The 23659-nt window shown below is 43.0% G+C and overlaps 1 protein-coding gene and 1 long non-coding RNA gene across 4 annotated transcripts in view; one reads left to right on the top strand and one right to left on the bottom strand.

The window, feature by feature from the left end:
- The window catches only part of LOC142009236 (uncharacterized), an 84763-nt gene extending 75141 nt beyond the window's left edge, over positions 1 to 9622 (bottom strand). The window contains exon 1 of one of the 2 annotated variants that reach the window (XR_012644385.1): positions 9530 to 9622. This is a non-coding gene — a long non-coding RNA (uncharacterized LOC142009236). The remainder of the gene's footprint in view (positions 1 to 9529) is intronic. The other variant, XR_012644386.1, reaches the window with a different exon arrangement.
- A 50-nt stretch (positions 9623 to 9672) lies between these two features.
- RIPK2 (receptor interacting serine/threonine kinase 2) overlaps positions 9673 to 23659 on the top strand; it is a 57678-nt gene continuing 43691 nt past the window's right edge. The window contains exons 1-2 of one of the 2 annotated variants that reach the window (XM_074986984.1): positions 9673 to 10535; positions 14571 to 14724. In XM_074986984.1, the coding sequence (XP_074843085.1) occupies positions 10351 to 10535; positions 14571 to 14724 (339 nt within the window). In that variant the 5' untranslated portion in view covers positions 9673 to 10350. The remainder of the gene's footprint in view (positions 10536 to 14570; positions 14725 to 23659) is intronic. The other variant, XM_074986982.1, reaches the window with a different exon arrangement.

Raw genomic sequence — 23659 nt, 5'->3', positions numbered from 1 at the left:
AAGATTAGGTCCTTGCTCCAAGTTTGTTTCTTTTCAAACTGAACAGTATATCATTGCCCTGTATGCACCTGCATTGTTCTTCTAACTTCCCATTGTTGAAAGTCCTCTGTGCAGTGGGGGAAGCACAAGTATAGACACGCTGACAGTAGTTGCTGACATCATCAGTCCTCTTTGAGCAGCTTTACACAAGAGGGTGGAACTGTCTTTGCTCGTGCTCCTTTATTTTTATCACAAGTAGTGCAGTGCTAGAAAGTTTTGAGGAACAATGTGATAGTGGACACAGCCTATGGGCCCAGTTCTGTCCTGATATTTACTTGTGCAATTCTGCTGAATTTGAATGGGTTCCATAAATACAACTGAAGTCCAAATTTAGTAGTGTGCCACATTCATGCATAACTGGTGAAATCCTGAATCCGTTAATGCTCATAGCAAAACTGATCGATTTCGATGAGGACAGGATTTCGCCTATTACATTGAATAGTCACTTTTACCCAACTGACCATGTCCTTTCAACATAAGTCTACCCCCAAAATACCCTCAATCTTTGCAGATTAGACTTTGGAAAAATACATGTCAACATTAATGGTGTCATGAAACTAAATATTTTAAAATTTCAATTTGTAGCATTCTTCAGATTCTGAGAAGCAAAACTATTTTATTTTCTAGCAGCAGTTAATGCCACACATTAAATTTAGAGTGATGTGAAACCCAAAGCCTTTGAGATTACATGGAAGCATGCCAAATAATGTAGACAAGAGCAATGATTTTCCCCAGAAGCAGTGGCAGATTCTTCTGAATTTTCTCTGTGTAACCAGTCATTACCTACTCCTGCATGCAGAATTCCCACTAGATTATAAAACATTTAAAAAATGCATTCAAATATGAACAATTGCTTTCAGTGTATCAAACAAAATATATAGCTAGATAAATTAAGATAGTTACTGGTACAGAACTTGAATCAAATGGAGAAACTCCATTTTCCTTCTGTCACCTTATATTTTAAAGAAGCAGAAGTGCTGTTCAGTTCAACCCCAATTTGTCATTCTAAAAAATAAAAATAAAAAATTAGTCAGCAGCAACTGGCTACTGCTTCCTATCACCCATTTGTTCTCTTATAATTTATTGTTACCAAAGTGGAAAAGATTCTGCTCACACTCAACAGGCAGAGGTTGGGAAGGCTTTCACTGACATCAGTGAATTTGGACCAGGCTCCAGTGTAATTTACTATACTTCTGAAATAAAATCCTGGGTCCTTTGATTAGTCAACATGAGTCTGAAACTCATGACAAAACTCCCACTGGTTTCAGATTGGCTAAGATTTCATCTCATTAATAAAACAGGTATGCAGCATATTTTACAGAGCTGTTCCCCCCCGCCACACACACTCTTCTGTTTCTTTTTTGTTTGTTTTCTTTTAAAATGTAATGCTCTTTGGCAATTCACTGTTTTTTGACCCTTCTAACTGCTTTTTGCAAGTTTTATTACATTTTACTGAACACAGAATATCAATACAAAAATGCGCAAAAGATATATACTTTTTGTATGCACTCCTTAGATCTTATAGTATTTATAATTCATAATGAACAGTTATAAGGGATGCCATTAAAATGGTACATTTACTGCTTACTGGCTGGGTCTACACAGAGCTCTGCTCAGTGTGGCTGCTGGCAGAGCTATGTAAACTGAGCTTCTCGGGACTGCAAATGGCTGAGTATTTGCATACTCCTGAAACTCATTACCATAGCCACGCGAGAGTATGGTGCCAGCAGAAGGGGGTGCCAGCACTTCAGAGGTCATGTGGACGTGTCTCTGCCGGCTAAACCCCCTCTGTTGTCAGTCTATTATGCCTGAAATGTTTCACAGGGGGGTTTAGCTGCCAGAGGCACGTCCACACAGCCTCTGCAGTGCTGGCACCCCCTTCTTCCGGCACCAAACTCTCGTGTGGCTATGGTAATGAGCTTCAGGAGTATGTAAATAAGCAGCCATTTGCAATCCTGCAAAACTCACTTTGCATAGTTCTGCCAAGAGCAGCATTGAGCAGAACGCTGTGTAAACCCAGCCACTGTGGTTGAATTTATCACAGTATTTGAGGCAGTTCCCATTCTAAGTCCAGCAAATACCAGCATAATAATAAATATAGCAATGTAGCAAAGACACATTTTAATAATGCCCATTGTATATTTTCATTATTAAAATGTTAATTTTTATATATTGTTATGGGCCAGGTGAGTTGAGTTAAAACTGATATGTGAACACACACTTCAACTAACATAACTGCAAGGATAATTACCCACCTACAACTAAAGTATGTGAAACTTCCCTGTGTGTGTATTGTTTTTGTATTTGCGTATGCATGTGTGCGAATGAGAGAACAAGGTGGCAGAGCACAGAATCAGGGGCCGTTTCTACACAGGCCAGAAGTGGCATGCTAATACACGGAGCGAAAGATGCTAATGAGGCGCAGAGGCAAATTCCCCGCACCTCATTAGCATAACGTCATGTGACTTGGAGTCCGGACGACCATTCTTCCGGACTCCAAAACACCATGTAGAAGTGTGGCCCCGGGGGCACTTCTGGAAGGAAGTCCTTCTTCCAGAGGCCCCTTCTTCTCGGGGCCGCGCTTCTGCATGGTGTTTTGGAGTCCGGAAGAATGGTCTTCCGGACCCCACGTCACATGACGTTATGCTAATGAGGTGTGGGGAATTTGCCTCTGCGTTTCATTAGCATCTTTCGCTCTGTGTATTAGCATGCCACTTCCAAAGGAAGTGGCCTGTGTAGAAAAGGCCAGAGAGAAAACAAACAACTAGAAACAGAAGCTGAAAGGATGATGTCAGACCCCGAAAGAAATTTGAGGGAAAAGTTTTTGGGTCATGGTGGAGGATGTAAAGAATGTGCTTGCTAGTGTAAACAAAATTAACTGTTTCCTGCTATTTGGGTTTTTTTTCTTCTGTGTTCAGTGACACAGGACTTCATACATTCTTTGTAAATAAACAAGACTGAATTTGTAAGACTTTGTAAATAAATCTGACTATCACAGATTTCTACTCCTAACCTGGACACACTAAGGCTGAATCTATGCTACCCCTCCCTTTTGGAAGGGGTATGTAAGTGCAGTGGATCGAAAATGCTAATGAGTTGATTATATGAATATTCAGTGCCTCATTTGCATAATGGCTTCCACTCGCCACTTTGAAAGTGCTGCTTTCAAAATGCCAACTAGCTGTGTAGAGGGGGCTCCTTTGAAAGGAAGCCCTACTCTCAAAAACACCCTTCTTCCTGAAAAAAAAATTAAAAAGAAGGGTGCTTTTGAAAGCAGGGCTTGCTTTCAAAGGAACGCCCCCATCTACATGGCTAGTTTGCATTTCAAAAGCAGCACTGTCGACATGGCGAGTGGCTGCTATTATGCAAATGAGGTACTGAATATTCATATCAGCACCATATTAACATTTTCGATCTGCTGCATTTACACGCCCCTTCCAAAAGGTAGGGGTAATGCAGACACAGTCTAAGGGTCCTGAACTCCTGACTATCTCATCAGGTTGAAAAGGGGCAACAACATCAACGATAGTTGGATGAACAGCACAGCATTACTAACATGCAAGAAACCACAGTGGTTTTGGACAACAGATGAAAGTGAAAGTTGAAATTAAAATAATTCTGAGCTTCCCCTATTAAGGGTACATGTCTCTACATACAATATAATAAAGCTGAAACATAGGAAGTGAACCCTCTGAAACTCAAGAGCAGAAAGGCCTCATGTGTAACATTCAAAGTGAACAGAAATAGCTAATATGGCATCTAAACAGAGAGCTGCAAAAAAGCAATCACGTATTACAATGTTGTAACTATGCAGAGTATGATTTTATTATCTGAAAATTTAGCATCCTCATCTCATCTTCCCACCTCCATTGGCAGTTGGAAGTAAAAGGGATGGACAGAAGGCATATTCGCTCTCATTCTCCCCTGGCCACAGGCTCCATTCCTGACAGAGGGCCAGGCCTTTTCCTTTTTCACAATGTCCATTTGCTAAGCCCTCCACTCTTTAATTAACTTGTATGAAGTCTTGCAAACACCACTTTACTTGCTTTGTTCAGGACCAACTAAACTAGAGCTAGCAGTAGGGCATAAAATGCACTGAAGAATTACATATACAGCTTTGAAGAGTTTTATTCTTTAGAATCACAGATCAAGCATATTTGTTATGGATATTTTACTCTTACTCCAGTGTACCTATCTACTTCTAGATTTTCTGTCATGATATCCAGAGCAGTTCATTCTTTCTAAACCATTAATTTAACACAGTATAAGTGAAAAAAGCACCTAAGAGATTTAGGATCATATGTGTCAATGAAAGTTGACTTGCTCAAACCAAATTTGGATAGGCAAGTTGAACCTCTTTGAATGTGTTATATCTGTGTATGTCCCAACAGTGCATAACGGTGGCATTTCTGAATAACAAAGAAAGCCCTTTATCTGTTATGTTAAGCAAGAATTAACTGATGAAGAAATATAATACAGACCAAGGCCATGGCTACACTACAGAGTTGTGGTTATACACTATAATATGACTTCTGGTGTAGAAAAATGCCCTGTTTTGGCAAAGAAAGAAAACCATCCCAATGAGAAAAACAAGGCTTTTTTTCTGCTAGGGTGAACTCTCCACACATTTCCTGGAAGGTGGCTTTTCATATTCAAAAATTCTGCAGGCACTGCCATCTCCAGCCTGCACGACAATATGCTCTCCTGCAGTGCTACCTTCCTGAGCCCAAAACCAATGCTTCATTTTGTACAGCTATTCCTTGAATGACAACAGGAATTTATAACTGTTCTGACCTATATTACAGAAGGCCAGGCAAGTGGGAATCCTATTCATTTGGGAGCTTCATGATTTTTGAACTAAGGGCTGGGGGAAAGCCGATGGAAGCAAAGGAGCACCTGGATCAGACATGTCTTAGGGGAGGGACTATTAATAAGGATTCTCTGTGGTCTGGTAAGGAGGAGAGGATTGAAGAGGATAAAATATGGGCAAAATCAGATGAGAAAATCAAATGAAAAAGAGCCTAACACATCAGGAAATGGCAGACAGATATATAGTGACAAATTTTAAAGTACTTATACACAAAGGCCATGTCTAGGCTAGCAAGTTGTTTCGGGGAAACAGGTCCTTTTTTGAAAGAACATGCAGATTGTCCACATACAAAATGTGCCCTTTCAATCCAAAATCGAAAGAACATGGCTCTCCTTCTGGAAGCTATCTTCCACTCCCAGATCAGGAAGAGCACCTCCTTTTGAAAGCTTCCCTTGAAAAAAAGGATGCGCTGATGCTCAGTGCGGCCCTTTTTTCAAAAGTGTAGTCCTCATGATACCGGATTTTTCAACCCCTGGCCCATTCTTTCAAAAGAGCAGGGGTTGTGTGGATGCTCTCTATCAAAAGTTTTTTTGTTTTTTTTTTGGAAGAGATCTTCTGGAAGAACTTTTTAGAAAGATCGCTATAGTGTAGAGGTAGCCTAGACATTTAACTATTCAGATGGGTGAACTATAGTGCCTCATATTAAAGGAGGATATTGATATAAAAGGCATCGCAGAAACTTGGTGAAATGAGGACAATCAATGAGACACGGTCATACCAGGGTACAAAATATATTGGAAGGACAATACAGGTTGTACTGGTGGGGAAGTGGCACTATACATGAACAAAAATGTAGAATCAAATGAAGGAACCAAAATGTTCCATATAATTTCTATGGATAGTAATTTCATGCTCTAATAATACAAATATAGCAATACAGCTATTACATTACTGACCACCTGACCAGGATAGTGATAGTGACTATGAAATGATAAGGGAAATTAGAGAGCCTAACAAAATTAAAAACTCAGTTATAATGGAGGGCTTCAACTATCCCCATATTGTCACCTCGGGATGGGATGCAGAGATAACATTTCTCGTAACTTAAATGACTGCTTCTTTGAGGAGCTGATTCTGGAACCCACAAGGAGAGAGGCAAATCTTAACTAATCCTAGGTGGAGCTGGGATCTGGTCCAAGATAACTTGATGATATGGGATAGGTACCCACAGTACTTTGCTCATACTGTCCATGCTAGTGCTCCAAATGTGTGCACGCTCTGCCAGCAAAGGGAGTGCAATGTGAACGTGCAGTACTGATTTTTGTTACACAGTTTGAACCTCTCTAATCTGGAACTCTTTCAGCCAGCAAAGTCTGTAATCCGGCATGATTTTAGTTAGCCAGACGACCATTTATCATAGGTGTGGCCAACTTTCCCATGGTCCCATAAAGTCTGTTTACAGTCACCTGCCCTGGCTCTCAGGGTTCTGTGATGTAATTTACCCCTAAATGTCTTTTAAGAGCCCAGTATGCAGTAGAGGTTTTAGAGATGTGCTAGGAAATATTGACCTAGTTTTGTCAAGCAAATTCTCTCATCCAGCACCAGTCAGGTCCTGAAGGTGACGGATGAGAAAAGCTCAACCTGTAGCACTTTTTGAGTTCTGACATAACTTTTCCAACAAAACTCTGTAATGCAGAGGAAGCATGAGGGTGGAGAGAAAAGACATACCTGGGGCTCTAGTCTGGAAAAGAAAGCAGTAGTTTCTGCTTCTTTCCCTTCAAAGCAACACGCCATTTTTTCAGTAGCAGTTTGCAGCCTACAGCCCCTTTTAGCTAACTCTGGCTTTGTCTACATGGCAGTGCTATTCCAAATACTTCAAAATATCTATATTTTGAAATAATGCATCTGCACACAAAATGCATTTCGAAATAGCATTTCCAGGTCTGCAGCGCTATTCCAGAAGAGTGCTATTGGAGCCCACTATGGCTTATTTGGCAAGAGTGATAATCTGTATGGCTGTGACCACACTAGACCCCTCCTTTTGGAAAAGACATGTTAATGAGGGATTTCGGAAGATGCTAATGAGGTGCTGACATGAATATGCAGCGCATCATTAACATAATGGCGGCCACATTTGATTCAAAAGCACTGCTTTCGGAACACCATCACCCGTGTACACAAGAGCTTTTCCAAAGGACCCCAGACTTCAAGAGCCCCTTCTTCCTAAAACTAAAGAGGAAGAAGGGACTGTTAAAGTCAGAGGGGATCCTTTCGAAGGGCCCCCATCTACATGGGTGGCAGCATTCTGAAAGCAGCACTTTCAAATTGTGTGCGGCGGCCATTATTCTAATGAGGCGCTGCATATTCATGTCAGTGCCTCATTAGCATCTTCCAAAATCCCAGGTTAACATGCTCCTTCTGAAAGGAGGGGGCTAGCGTGGCCACAGCCTGTCTTAATAATGCCTATTTTGAAACTGGTGTTACTGCTCATGGAACGAGGGGGGTTTTTTTAATTTTGAAATAGCATGCACATCATTTGGACACTGCCAAAGTTATTTTGAAATCACTGCTGTTATTATTGTGAGATAACTTTACCACGTCGACACAGCCTTTCTCTTTTAAAGACTGAAATGGAAATTACATATTCCAAACTTACTTTCTTTAAAGAAAATGAAAGCAATTATTACATCACACTGTTGATGAATGGGAAACCTAGTTTCTTGGGACATGGAAAGACAATGAGGAGGTAGAAATAGTCCAATGGATTAATAGAAAAGTGGACAGTGGTATTGAAAAGTTTGTAGCAGAAATTAAAAACAGCACTTTTTTGTCCTTCATTCACTAAAAAGGACTTTTTGTAGGAAGACATTTAGAATCTCCCTCCTCTTCTTTTACCTCGACCTCCCAGCTTCTTAAAATTTAGGGGTAGGGTTGCCAACTTTTTAATCAGAAATATGAACAATCTTGCCCAGCCCCCTGTCCTGCTCTTTTCCTGAAGCCCCACCTCACTACTTCTCTGGACCCATCCCCTGCTCATTCCATCTCCCCTGCCTCTATCACTTGCTTTGCCCCAGTCTTGTTTACTCAGAGGAATTCTGCCCAGGTGCGTGAATGGATTGAGAGGTGCAAGCAGGCCCCACAGTTGCTGTCTCCTTCTCCCACCCCCACAGCCAGCCTCCTCTCTCTGCTCTTACAAATGGCCACCTTGGCCACAGCCAAAAGGACGCTGATGAGGAGGAGGTCCTGTGACTTTGTGGATTCATGGATAGAGTGTGCAATGATCAGTTGGTGTGGGGAGAAGCAGGGCTGGTCCTAACTCATTGGTAGCCCTGGGCAAATAGGGGCCGCTGGGCCAGTGCACCCTCCTGGCTGCTCTGCCCTCTTGCTGGGCCCTACTGCAGCCTCTGCTGCCGGAGCATGCCCTGGCCACCAACCCACTCAGCTGTGGCCCTGCCCCTTCCCCAACCCCATGCGGCAAGTGGCCACAGGCTCCAGCCCCACTCGGGCTGGTCCATTACAGCAGCCCCTTGAAACTGGTGACCCCGGGAGACAACCCGACTCACCCACGCCTAGGACCAGCTCTGGGGAGAAGTACTGCCAGAACCTCAACATTGGAGATAGATATGTGCCAGGCTCCGCCTCATACCACAAAAAGGAACAAGTGCCAGGGACTTAGGCGAACCACACCAACTACATGCCTGTGCTCATGGCACCATGGGGGATCCTCCAGCCAGTGTCCCAGGTTGGCTTCAGGAAAAACTTTTATATGAGAACAACGGAAGTCCTGTGGCTCCTTAGGGACTAACAGACACTTTGGAGCATAAGCTTTTATGGGCAAAGACCCGCTTCATGCATCTGACGAAGCGGGTCTTTGCCCATGAAAGCTTGTGTTTCAAAATATGTTAGTCTATAAGGTGCCACAGGACTTCCTGTTGTTTTTGCAGATACAGACTAACACAGCTACCTCTCTGATTTGGGTATAAGGACACACTCAACAAAGTTACCAGAAAAAGTTAGTGCAGCTTGGTGTTTGCCTCAGCTCACTACACAGAAAGTCCTGGAAAGTACCAAGGGAAAGTACACTGATGGTCGTTGGGTCCACTGATTCTTCCCAAATACACCAGCTTGCAAGTCACTTTGAAAGTAAGCCTTTTCCCTATTTAAAAAAAAAAATAACCCTATGGCTCCTCACAGACTAACATATTTTGGAGCATAAACTTTCATGGGCACCGACCCCTTCATCAGATGCATGACTGGGAGGCACAGGGAAGGTTCCAGAGGATTTAAAAAGGGGGGTCACAGTAAAGGGGAGGGCCAGAGCTGACAAGGTCTATTCAGTCAAGGTGGAAATGGCCCATCATCGGCAGCTGATGTGCAGTTGTGAACATCAAGAGAGGAGAAAACAAGTAAGGGACAGGGGGATATAGGAGGTGGGGGCGGCTCCTCCCAGCCACACCAAGCTCCAGGGAAGCAGCAGCCGCGGGTGCTCCAGCCCCCAGCCTGAGGAAGCAGCAGCTGCGGGTGCTCCCATCCCCACCCCTAGCCCCGCGAAGGCCGACATACAGGACAATCGGTCCCTGTTAAAAATAAGCTGGGACGCCTTTTCGGAGTCCCACAGGGGAGGGAGGGTCCCCCCGTTAATAGCCGGGCCACGGACACACGCAGCAGGCGCTGACTGACCTTTCCTCCGCCGCGCTTTGGCGACAGCGGCTACAGACAGACCCGGGGGTTCCTAGGAAGCGTTGTTGGGCTGTTTCCCTCCCCACAGCCGCGCACTCCTCCCTCCCGTGGCATTTACACGTGATCAAAACCAGTAACTCCTTCGCCCCTGCTTCTTGTCACAGTTGCCGAAGAGTTGCCACAACCATGACGCGCTCCAGCGGGTGCGCCACTGCGCCCCCTCTCCATACACTCACCCCCTCTTCCCACTGCCGCCCCCGCCCCCCGACTTCCAGCTCTGGCCGGCCGGCGGACGAGGCCTCTCACGTTCCGCTCCGGACTTTCCCGAGTACAACCGGGCACCGGAAGAGGGAGGTGGGGACTCCAGCCCGGCCGCCACCTCCACCGCCCCCGCCGGGAGCAGCGTGGAGCGCAGGGGCCTGGGTGCGCGCGTTGCGCCCAGGAAGCGAGGAGGCTGGACGCGGCGCTAGGGGACCTGCGCTTTCCAAGCTCCCGTCCGCAGCGAGTGGGGGCCTGGGGCTGGAGCGGGGTTAGAGGGCCGGCAGGGGGCGGAGTGCCGGGACTGGAGCGGCGTCAGGGCCCGAGCGGGGTCCCGGGGCTGGAGCGGGACTAGGCGGGGCAGCAACGCGGGGCTGCGGGCTGGCGAGGGCGAGGCCGGCCAGGGGGCGCTCTGGACACTTCCCCGCGCCGGTGCGTGGGGACAGGGAGCGGCCGGAGGCAGCCAACCCGGAACCCGGCTTCCTGCGAGTCCCTCTCGCGGCTTGCCGGAGCCGCCTCCCCGCGCTCGTCAGCGGCTGGCGGCCGCGGGGCCTGGCGCCAGGATGAACAGCGGCGACGGCGGCTTATCCAGCAGCATTAGCTGCGCGCTGCCCACCATCCCCTCCAGCAAGCTGCCCGACCTGCGCTTCCTCAGCCGCGGCGCCTACGGCACCGTGTCCTCTGCGCGCCACGCCGACTGGAGGGTCCCGGTGGCCGTCAAGTGCCTGCAGGGGCCGCTTCTGGACAGGTAACGGGGCCCGGCCGGGCGTCCTCTCCCCTCCCCGGGATCCCCTCGGGCGACCCACCCTCGGGCCCCCCGCCTCTCCCCCGGTGCCCGCTCACTCGCCCCTGGGAGCTGATCCCGCGTCGGAGGCTTGTGCCTGCCTGTGTCCCCCAGGAGCGTGATGGGCGCCGCTCTGTGCGGGCCCAGGTCTGGGCGCATTCGTGGCCGGAGGAGGTGAAGAACAAGGCGCAAAGCCAGCCGGGGGGCTTAGGGGCGCGGATGCCCGGCCAGTGTGCCCAGTCCGCCCTCCAGCCCCCGCCATCTATGTCAGCGATGTACTTCCTCTTCGTTAGTATCTTTTCTCGAGTCCTGGTACAGGGAGGCCCAAGTCTTCCCCTTTGTGCCTGGCACTGCCCAAACACACAGCCAGAGCCAAGCAAAACTCTGCCCCAGCTAGTTTACAAAATGCTTTAATCGGAGTGATTGCCATGTTGCCTGGTGGAGCTGGTGAGGGTGTCCTGATAGGCTAATGAGAGGTTATTAAATCCATTTTCATTCCTGTGAGCAGCCACATTCGTTGGCTGATAATGTATCCTCACGAACTTTTAAGGTGCTGTTGTGATGTACAATGAAGTGGTGATTTTTAGCACGTCAAAGAAAAGGCCACAGAGCAACAGCAGGAATGTTTTAGTGTGCCTGTTTCAATCGGAAATTGGTCAGCATAGTGAACATTGTCTTTGACAAGTATCACAGGATAGCTGTTAGTCTGTATCTGCAAAACAACAAGAAGTCCTGTGGCACCTTTTTGAGTAACAGATATTTTGAAGCATAAACTTTCGCAGGTAAAGATGAAGATGCCACAGGGCTTCTTGTTATTGTCTTTGACAGCAGGGATTTGACCAACATATATTAGAAAGCCAGTTGGTGTGTCACTTTTTAAAACTTAATAGGTAAATTTAACATACTGATCTTTCATTTTTCCTATTTCAGATATTGAAAAATAGTGGCTGCTGAGAGAAGATGTTTATTGATATTAGTCTTGCCAAAGTAAATATAAGGGTTTGAAAAGATGAGAGACCATTCTACTGAGATTAGACAAAAGTTAGCAAAGATAGGGACTCCAAATGCCAATATATAATGTGGTAAATGTTTAAATGGAAGGACAAGTTGTTTTGCATCTTGTCACTCAAACACTTGCTTCTCATCATCATCTAGGTATAAATGTCTTTTATGGTTGTCTTGGAAAACTTACTGCCATGAAGCATCATATGCTAAACTAGTTTTCTGGCAGAACTCCTGTTCATGTTTCCACTGTCTTTATCTGGCCACTATAATTTACTCCTTTTAATGTCTCCTGCAGTTCCAGATAATCCAAAATGAGCTGTCCCATCTTCCCAACTTTACCAGAAACAAATACACATCACTTCCTTCTTTTAGAAATGTACACTGCATTCCTTTTTATATCAGAGTCCAGTACAAAATATTTTTGTGGAGTTAGGCTGGGAAAAACCCTACTCAGGACTTCCTCTGATTAAGTCATTTATGGTTTTTCCAGATTTTTTCCTGTATGTCAAACTGCTTTTTAATCTTCATTTTCTGTAGTGTCTAGTAGGAAGTCCCTTCCTTCTTGTAACATCAGAAGTAATTCCTTTTTCTTTATACATATTTGACTTCAAGGCCTAATGCTACACTCCTTTCGCAAAGAACCAGTTTTGTCTCAGGGCCTATAAATTCTAAGCTTTTACGTAATAAAACTAATCTTTGTTTTCCAAGACTCTCACTCTCCACCACCACAGTCTGTTGGGATTTTTAACCTATAGGGCTCCAAATCCTGCAGTCAGAAGTCTCAGGAAGATCCTTGCACTTGTGCAGAGCTCCATTGACCAGAAGTCTAGGTTTAGTTTCTTTTCATTGCTCAAGCTATATAAACACTACTGTTTATGTAAATTATGTCACTCAGATGTGAATAAGACACCCCCTGAGAAGCATACATTACACCAGCCTAAGGGCTGGCGTGGGCATTGCTACGTCAGCAAGAGAGCTTCTCATGGGGGCTGGAGTCAATGGGAGAGCTCTATCCCATTGACTTAGAGCAGGGGTTGGCAACCAAAATGGCAAGAAGAGGAGCCATTTTTTCCAATTTGGTAAAAAAATCAATAATTCAAGAGCTGCAGTGTCTGTGAATACAATACAGTCCTTAATAAATAATGTCAAACCATACTTTTTGTAACTCCTATATATAGCGCACACAACGATTTGTAATGTGATACATGTTTACAGCAGGACATTCACAAACTCTTTTACCTATTCTATCTCCTCACGCTTTATGTGTGTGTTTTACCAGTCTTCCTGATTTTCACTCCTGAGCCCTCTCTCTCTCGGGGATGCTAGAGGGAGCTATCCAATATTTCCGAGATCACACGTTGTTTGCTTTATAGACATGAGTTGTTCATTGAGGAGCTTTTAGATGCTCACAGTGTATTGAAAATAACCAGGAAGGGTTATTTTTTCTCTGCAAATATAGCCTCTGGAGCCATAAAGAAGTCCTTAAAGAGTTGCGTGCGGCTCTAGAGCCCTGGCTTAGAGCATCTGTGCTAGATGTCCTATAGTGAGACAGCTCTGCAGTGTAGCCATAGCTCTATCCTCTCTTCTTTTGTGTTGTCAGTCTTTTCTCCCCACTTTGCCAACCTCCAAAAAGTGATCTGTTTTAAATATTGTTATATTGAAAACAACTCCCCTTCCATCTTTTGACTTCTTTGCTCAATAGGTCCACTCAGATTACATTATCTAGCTTTTTCCTGGAGTCTTGAAAGCAAAACACTCAATTTTCCTAATATTGTTTTCTGAAATTAAAGACCAACATGAAACTGTGATTTTCTCTTCCAAACATTGCAGACAGTATAACTCCAACTAAACTGAGGAGCATCTCCTGTGTGTGGTGTGGTTTTTGATGTCTTTCAGGGCCATAGCCGGTTTTTGATATTTTTTCATTTGATTGTCAAGATCGGAACGATATATTTGATATCCAGAATAGTTAATTTGAGCCATTTCTCTTCTTCCCTCTTCGAAAATATGTTTTCATTGGATGTGTTTATCTTTATTTGTATTTTCTGAGGGTGCACCTGTGTATTAAGTCGAAGCTAGAGACATTTTGATTTTCATTAGCTCTGGTTCGTGAAATTAATATGGGAATTTCCCACATTACACTAAACGTGCAAGGGGCGGAATTGAAAACTCCAATTTGCAGTTATGGTGGTACCCTAATATGTCAAAATTACAAGCATGTAGTTATTGTCACTACATTTCACTAGGGAGATAAATTTGGAAATGGCACAAGCAGAAATACACTCGAGTACAAATTCCAAAAAAACAGACACTCCGCCTTCCCACTGCCAAGCAATACCTATTTATTCTTGCTGAAAAAATTAATTCCTGTTCTAGCATATCTGTCAATACTACTGTGTACCAAAACAGCAAAAGACAACCCATCTAGTTTACATATGTTTGCATCTACAGTAAAGGATTTCTTCCCACAACACACAATCAGCCTGGGGATTTCCTTTCCAGAGGATGTTGTGAAGATTGAGATTATAACAGGGTTCAGAAAAAGAGCTAGATACATTCATGGAGGATAGGTCCACTAAAATCTATGGTATAGACAGTGTTCCTAGCCTTTGTTAGAAGCTGGAAATAGGCAACACGGGATAGATCACTTGAAGATTACCTGTTTCTTTAATTTTGTCTGGGGCACCTGACATTGGGTACTGTTGGAAGACAGAATACTGGGCTGACAGAACCTTTGGTCTGACCCAGTATGCCTGTTCATATGTATAGACAGTAACTTGTGAAGCATTTTGTGATAATTATATACAAACAGCATAGTAGCAAATAATTTGTAATGTTTTCAATTTTTGCACATAATGAGATCTTGTGTTATACCAATATTGATATTTATTTTTCTTACCTCACAAGTAAACATCATATATTTAAAAGAACTAAAAAATAATTGCATGTTTCTTAGCACTGATTTATCAATTTAATATTTCTTCCTTCTTGAAGTGAAAGAAACAATCTCTTAAAAGAAGCAGAGATTTTACACAAAGCCAGATTCAGTTATATTCTACCAATTTTGGGAATTTGCAATGAACCTGAATTTCTGGGAATAGTAACCGAATATATGACAAATGGATCACTAAACCAGCTTTTACATGGGGTAAGTGTATAGTCCTTTTTTTATACTGTCAATTCTAATTGTTATACTGGCTTTGTATGCATGTAATACAGTTTTTTTTAAACCGAAAAACATTGGAAAAAAAAACCCTGCAATTTACTCCATTCAGGCAGGCTGCTTTATCCATGAAGAGACTCTTCACAGTGGTACCCTGCGTGGGTGTAGCAGTGTACTTTCTTTAGGACAGTTGCAGCATTTGGGGCTTTAAGAGAAATAATAGGGAAATGACTATGAAAACAAAAAAAGCTGTCCAGTAGCACTTTAAAGACTAACAAAACAATATATTATATATAATATTTTGTTAGTCTTTAAAGTGCTACTGGACTGCTTTTTTGTTTTCATAGTACGTAGACTAGCACAGCTATCTGTCTGTTACTAGGGAAATGACTGTTCAGTTAAAAACTGTCAGCTGTGATTTACAAGAAGTTAGAAGCTCACTGGGGCTTGAATAGGTGTACTCGTGTATTTGTTGCAAAATCCCTGGCCTTTCCCATGCATGCATGCATTACTTCTGGGAAATTTTGTGCCACTGCAAAAGTACAGAATTCATGTCCTTCTCCCCTCCCTCTGCAGATATATTTTTTTTTCTCTGTAGAATATACATTCTGCTCTACAGAGGAGCTCTACAGTTACACATTTCTGCCACCAGGGGCTGCTATGGCACCAGGAGAGAGGTTAGCCCACTAGTAGTGGCATTCCTTACAGAGGGTCCAGGTGAGGAAGCATGAGCTGGACAGAGTGGGGCACACAGGGGCTACTGGGAGTCATAGACTGGAGTTCTGTGCGGGTTGATGGTGATGGTAGGGGAACAGACTAGGTTACTGGCTCAGGAGCTAGTGCAGTGACAGCATTGAGCCATAGGCTGAATGGGAGGGAGATTGCATGGCCACAAGGAGACAGGGAATAGAGGGGCTGCAAGGACACACAGGAGTGGGAGCAGATGTGCCTGACTGCATGGGAGAAACTAGACGTCAGCCAGGGTCTGAATGGGTCTAACAATCCCCCTTCCCCAAAAAACTCTTTTCCCACCCACAGTCAGCAACCCTCCAGGTTCACTCCCAAGCTCCTTCCTGTCCCTTAGCTCCTCCATTACCCCTGATTCCCCCAAGCCTTTTCAGTGCTTCTGTGGGGTGCAGGAGAAGCATTTTATAATGCAGTTAAAATGAATTACTCAGCATTCTATATTTATGTGCCTAGTGAGGAATCTATTTGTCAAAAAAAATTTTCCTAATTTTTTTTTGTAGTTGTCAGCTCTATTTGTCAGACATACTTCCTGAGAGGTATTTTGAAATAAATTACCAAAATAATTTAAACTGATGTGGTTATATTGTGGTGTTCTGACAAAATATGGAGAATTTTAAAGTATTACACACAGAGGTATTTTTAATGTTTTAGTGTGAAATTAATATGTTGGCACAATACCACCACCAGCAGCGCTGCCACTGCCCCCTGGAATAATTTGTTCATGTTAGTAATGTGCATGGATTTTTTTTAAACTGACTAGTTTCTTTAAATTAAGACTGTGACTCAGTCTGGAACCAGAAATTGCAAAACTAAAACAGGCACCCAGTTGTGCATTTTTAATGAAGGATTGAACTTTTATATGCAGTTTGAATTTCTTAGCTTTTGCAAGCATATTTCACAATTGCGTCATTTTAAAAAGATAGGTTATGCTGAAAGTAACCACATACTAACATCACATGGGGGAGAGGGTGGCAGTATTATGTAGTGGACAGGACCTGGATTCTCTCTCTGCAGTTGGCACTGGCCTATTGGGTGACCATAAACATATCAACTTGGCTGTCTGTTCCTTGATTTTCCCATCTGTAAAATGGTGACTGTCCTACTTGTCTTTATTTTCTTCTTGGGATGTTGTCTATTATTTTCACTAGCCACAAATAGAAGTTTTCTTTTTCCTCTGGGCTACTGTGATAAAATATTGAAAAATGGATGCATTCTGTAACTTTGATATAAATTGTACTGTGATAATCCTTTCCAGAACATGTGCCCATTCTGTCAGGCTTTTGGCTGCCCTTCTTGATGGCATTAAACTATTGCCATCTCCATTTATGTCCCTGGTAATTGGTAGCCCAGAATATAGTAGGACGTGTTCAGCTGACAAAAAGGCATTTTTCCTGATGTTACCCATCTCATTTCACTTAGGCCAAGTATACCTACTTTATATTTGTCCATATCTGTTTGGACCATTTTACTAGGCTTATACAAGGGGTAGGACTCCCTTGGTGTGCACGCATGTCTCACTCTCACTCTCACTCTCACACACACACACACACACACACACACACACACACACACACACACACACACACACACACACACACACACACACACACACACACACACACACGGCCTCCCTCTCCCCCCCCCCTTTTGTCCTTTGTTTACTTGCTGTACTCCCCCAGTGGCAGCACTTAGGAGAGTTTTGTGACGGAATTGCTCCCTAGTACTGGGCTGGTTTTTCCTTTTTCATGTCCCTGTTAGGGAGGAGGGACTGGCTGGAATAGTGAACAGCCTCTCTTGGCAGACCCTGGATAAAGTTTTATGAGCTCAGTCTCTGAAAGTCTCCTACTCCTTAGGTCTTGTTCTCCTTTCTCTCAGTACGGTCCGTGGCTATTTGATCCTCACCTGTCCTATCTTAGTTACTTACAGACTCTTCCAGACTACTGCCCCTTTCTATGTTAGGTGTTCTCTTATAGGAGGCCCTCCTCCTTCAGAAGGAACAGGTGAGCCAATCTGGTTACAGATTTAAGAAAGAGCAAATTTAGCAACAGACTGGCATCCTGGTATGTTTGGCCACTTCACATCCTTCTCTCTCTCTTAAGTCTATTTGAGTGGAGTTCAGCTGAACTGAGGGGCAGTGTAGATTTCTCTAACAACTTTGCTTCTTACGGTAGTGAGGCATTAGGTCACTTCCAAGCACCCTATTAGGTGGGATAGCTGCTGACTTAAATCTAGGTCCTATTCTCTGACCAAGACGTGACTTCTAAAGCAATGACACTGCCAGGGGAGTAGTTAAAGGTAAACAAGGCCCCAGTGTCTTGAAAGGAAATAGTGTACTGTTCGCTGATTTTTGTGGAATGAATGACTGGTCATTGGAAGAAATATCTTCCATCACTGTATTATTAATAAGATACCAGATCACAGAACTGTGAACCAAGTGGGTCACCTTACAATATGACTCACATAGGGCATAGCATTAGAAGATGCCCATAGAAGGAATGGGGCAGATATGGGACTAGCACATGCATTAATGATAGCTAAATTTGAGAGTAAGAAATAAAAAGCAAAAAGAAATCAGTACAGCAGAGATGCCTTCATTATAACATCATCAAGCTAAAACAGATAACAATGCAACAAGAGTTTTTAGAATTGTATCAGCAAGTAGCAAGAGCTTAAAGATCATGGAACAGCAGAAGTCAAATGCAAATGGGTGAAGGAAACTATGACCAGAACTTCTGAAGGAGTCCTGAGGCTGAGAAGAAACACCACAGGGAATGGTTGTTTTCCAAGGACACAAATTCAGCAAATAAAAGATGCAAAATTAAACTGAAACAAAATTCAGAACACACCTATTTACTCTAGAAAGACTGTACCATAAAGAGTAAGGGACCAAAATGAGTGTGAAGAAAGACAAATGAGAATTTATACATAAAGTGACAACAGATGCACTACACAATGATATGAAAACTGTATATCATAACATTCAGTAGTTTTCAGGAGGAAAAATACCAACCAAAACAACAAGGGCAATATAATGATGAAGACATCAGAACATAATAGAGGCAATATTTTATACTACTGAATGGTGAGCCAGTGGGCATTGCCCCAGATTTAAAGGAAGGGGACAGCCAGTAGATGCATCAAACTAGAATCTGTCGCCAGAGGAGAAGTATAGAGGGAAAGTAGAAAGGCACCAGGTCTGGGTAACATCTCAACAGTGGTTTTTACAGTAGAAATACAGACATTTTGATAGGCCTCTTACAAAAGACACAGAAAGAATAAAAGTTTACCAGATCAGTAGAAAAGAGATCATATAGCGAAGCTGCCAAAGAAAGGAGACCTCAGTCAGTATAAAAACTGGATGGGCATTGAATCAATGTCTATCCTAGGTAAGTGTTTACACATAGTGTTCTAGATAGCAAAAAGGCAGCTAGTGCACAAAAATTGCCATGCTGAATTAGGCCAATGGTCCAGCTAGCCCAGTATCTGTTTTCAAACAGTGGCCATTGCCAGATGCTGAAGAGGGAATGCACGGAACAGGCAGGAATTTGTGCCTTGCCATCCATTCCCTACTTTAAGCAATTAAGAAGCTGCATAGGATTGCAGCTTTACCCATCTTGTCTAACTGGCCCTATCCATGAATTTATCTGGTACTTTTTTGAACCCCTTTATAGTTTGGTCCTTAGCAATACTCTCTAGGAATGAGTTCAGTAGGTTGATTGCGTGTTGTGCGAAGTACATTTTGTTTAGTTTAAACCTTCTGCTCATTAATTTCACGAGAAACAAGTAGTCCTGTAGTACCTTGAAGACTAATAATTGTATTTTATTTAAATCATTAGTCTTTAAGATGGTACAGGACTGCTTGTTTTTTTGTGACATTACAAACTAACTTGGCTACCCCTCTGAAACTCATTTCACTAGGTGACCTCTGTTTTTTGTGTTACATGGTGGGGTAAATAACACTTTTTGTTGCTCACTTTTTCCACACCAGTTATGATTTCATAGACCTTAATCATATCCTCCTTTCGTCATCTCTTTCCAAACTGAAAAGTCCCAGACATTTTAATCTTCCCTTACATGGCAGTTGTTCCAACCCCCTAATCCTTCTGTTGCCCTTTTTAAATTCTGATATATTTTTTTTTGAGATTGGGTTACCAGAATCACAGACAGTATTCAAGATGTCAGCATACCATGGATTTAAATTTTGGCGGTATGAGACTTTGGCTGTGTCTGCACTACCACCCTACTTTGAAGGGAGGATGGTAAGTAGGGTGTTGGGAGTTTATTAATGAAGTGCTGCAGTGCATATGCAGCAGTTCATTAAGCAAATTCCCCCCCTCCCATGGCAACTTCAAATTTTACTCCTCAACATTTTGAGTAAAGGGACTTTAAAGCTGTCCAGGCATTTCAGAGTACCAGCGGGTTAGGTGTGGCTAGCCACAAGCCAGCACTTCGAAGTTTAACACTTGGAAGTTGCCGCAGGGCAGGGGAGGATTTGCTTAATGAAGTGCTGTATGTGCACCGCAGCACTTCATTAATAAACTCCCAACACCCTACTTACCATCCTCCCTTCGAAATAGGGAGGTAGTGTAGACAAGTCCATTGTGTTTTTATCTTTCTTAACGCCCAACATTCTGCGAGATTTTTTTAATCAAGGCCGCTGATTGAGCAAGTATTTTCAGAGAACTCATCACAATGACTCCAAGATCTGTTCTTGAGTAGTAACAGCTTGTTTAGATCTCACCATTTTCTGTGTATTCTTGAGATAGTTTTCTAATGTACATTATTTTACATTTATCAATGCTGAATTTCATCTGCAATTTTCTTGCACAGTCATTCAGTTCAATGAGATCCCTTTATAACTGTGTGGGCTCTTGTTTTAGACTTAACCTTCTGAGTAATTTTGTATCATTTGCAAATCTTTGTCACTTTGTAACAGATAACTTACCAATATATTGCGTGGTGCTGGTCCGTGTTCTCTCTGGGTGGTGTGCTTGGGCAGTCACCCAGGAGAAATTCAGATACCGCCCAGCAAATTAGCAGAGCTCCCACTGCCTGTAGCATGTGTTTCTATTGGTGGTATACATACCAAAGTTTATTCTGCCCATGGTTGGAAGAAATAATAGAGAGAAAAATTTTGTGCTTCTTCCAATAAAGATCCATGTAGGACACTTCTATTTACATTTCTTCAATTGTCCATTTTTTCCATCCTCTGTTTTCTCTTTTTTTTAACCAGTCTATTAGGGCACCTTCCTACTTACCCATAACTGTTTACTTTGCTTAAGAGCCTTTTATGAAGGACTTAATAAAATGCTATTGCCCTTGCCAACATGTTTGTTAACCTTCTTCCTCCCTCCCCATGCTAATAGATTGGTAAGGCATGATTTCTAATTATAAAAGACATGTTGGCTGTTCTCCAACAAATTGTGTTCCTCTGTATGTCTAATATTTCTGTTCTTCACTAGAGTTTTACATAATTTACCTGCTACAGAAGTTAGGTTTAAGGGCCTGTAATTACCAGGATACCCTGTGGGGGCTTTTTAAAAAATTGGAGTCACATCACCTCTACTCCAGTCATCTGGTATAAGCAGCTGATCTAAATGATAGGTCAAACACCACAGTTAGTAGTTCTGTAGTTTCCAATGAGTTTCTTCAAAATACTTGGATTGAATAGTAAAAAGTCATGATGACTTATTACTATTTCATTTATTAGTTTGTCAGTTGAAGTGGTTATGAAACAATCTGCGACAATTTCTCAGATTTGTCTAAAAAATAACTGAGGTATGGGAATCTCACTTACATCTGCTACTGATTCAAGGTACCGCAAAGAGCAGGCAGAGTTCAGGCAGGATAAATCATATATATCAACATAGAACTGTTGATTAAATGGTAGTGCACTTTATCTGAATTGTTTGGATTTCCAAAAACACTTTGGTACTGCAGATAGAACGGTTTTGTGGAAGTTGCTACACTCACCATTACAGAATCCTTCTTAAATTTGCAAGGATTATGCCGAGCCTCTATGAAAAATACAACAAGCCTAGTAATATACAACAGGAAATTGACTAAACTGTTCAAAGTCACTATGGGTATCAAATAAGGGTATCTTATTTCATTCATGGTTTTTACTAGTGGTGAATTAGGTCATGAGACCTATCACAATTGAAGGGGATATAAAGAATTTTCAAACAGATGTTAAAACTTCTTTGTAGATTACATTAACTTGGTGTCACATGGCCATTGAGATAATGAAAGCCAAAACAAATGATTTCCAGTCTATGCACAATTAAATTGAAAATAAGCACTGAAAACCAACAACACAACACAAGTAATATTTTCTGGGACTGACACACAAGAGGTGTGATTTTACACAGCTGGTCAGCACAGTAAGTTAAATGTGTAACAGACTAACAATATCCTGCACAGTGATTATGGAATTAGAATAAGACTTAACTTAATTTCATAAGCTTTTCTGAATTAGATTCTATATCTTTGGGATTCATTGTATTAAAAATGCAGTTGTATATATTGTGAAATGTTATTTCAGTTCTCTAGGAGAAGGGGAATGCTAATGTAATTCCTCTGGTTGTGAGCTCCTTTGAAGTCACCCCTTGGTAAGATCTGTGTATACTAGTTCAGAACAGATTCTCTGTGGACCAACATGCAAAGAAGTCATTTGGATAAGTAACCTGGTTCAGAGACTTCTTTCTGGTTCAGCACATGGACAGGATTTCTGATCCATAGAGACACCTGATCTTAGGGAAGGGTTGTACACACTAAGCCTGTCGTAGCTCCATAAGACATTGTGCTTTTTCTGGTCTGATGGTGTGATGAACTTGAAACAAGAGGTAAACCCCTTTCAGCTGTAGGTGAATAGCTGCTCCTGTCAGAACCCTTGTTAGATCACTTGTAATCATGTAGGCATGCCTAGAGAGTTTTTTCTGTGATTATTTTAATGTGTTTTCTCTGTATTGTTTTTTTTAACTTTAAGAATAAAATAGGCTTACTTAAAAAGAACTGCATGATAACTTAGAACCACGAGCAGTCACTCTAGTTAGCATCTCAGAAGAGAAGGCAAGCAAATATGGTTGGACAGTCTGTGTTACTGGAAATAACTCAGTGAAAGCAGGGAATTTATCAGCCTGAAAATAAGGGAGTGTGGTGAAGGTCTCCACCAGATACTACATATATACTATGAGATAAATTTGAATTTTAGGCAGTTACCTCAGTTGTATCAAGTGACTCTCTTCACTGTAAATACCATTAGCTCGATTTAGGGAGCGCTAATATCAGTATGCTAATATTGTTGGAACCAGGTAAGTGTAGCATCAAGTTTGAATTGAACAGATGGAATGAAGGCTTGTGTGGAAGTGCTATGTCTTTGAATTGAATTCACTAGCCTCCAAAGACAGGGTGACTGCTGCTACACCTGGCTCCTGGCTCCCTGCCACTCGCGGGAGCCGGCAAACTGACCGGCACTGCAGCCCTTGTCAGTGTCCTGGCTCCTGCAAGCGGTGGGGAGCTGGGAAGCTCACCATGCTGCTGCACCTGGCTGCTGACTTCTTGTCACTTGCAAGAGCCAGGAAACTGACTGGCACAGCTACTGGCTCCTTGCTGCACCTGGCTCCCGGCTCCTGCAAGCCAGGTGCAGCAGTGCTGGTCAATTTCCCAACTCCCCCCCCGCCCCCCACAGCTGTGGGGACCTGGGACCAGGCAGCAGGGTGAGCACTGCCAGGAGTGTGGAATGCAGCTGGGTGCTGGGGGAGGATGCAGAATGTGGGGCTGAAAGAACTGTGGGATAGGTTCCCACAATGCACTGCTGCAACAGTTGATGGTTGGCTGCTCGAGTGTGGCAGCACTAACTTGACTTTGTGTGGACTTTGCAGAAAGTGATGATACTCAAAATTGAATTTATGAAACCTAGAGTTAGAAAATTGAATTTAATAAAATCAAATTTATCTGGTAGCACAAGAAAGATGGCGGTTGGGGTTTGGAAGCCTGATAGTAGATGTCCTTGGTGGACCACTGACAGGCAAAAGACAGAAGTGCTGTGATCTGTGACACAACAGAGCAGATGAAAACATTACAGCCAATAGAGCAAAAATTATACATGTAACTCTAAAGCCACTGAAAGTTGGCCTTTCTATAGAAGTAGCCGTGTAAGTGTGTATCTGCA

Source organism: Carettochelys insculpta, chromosome 2, assembly GCF_033958435.1.
Source record: "Carettochelys insculpta isolate YL-2023 chromosome 2, ASM3395843v1, whole genome shotgun sequence".
In the NCBI taxonomy this organism is placed as follows: domain Eukaryota; kingdom Metazoa; phylum Chordata; order Testudines; family Carettochelyidae; genus Carettochelys; species Carettochelys insculpta.
This window is presented reverse-complemented; position numbering and strand designations above follow the sequence as displayed.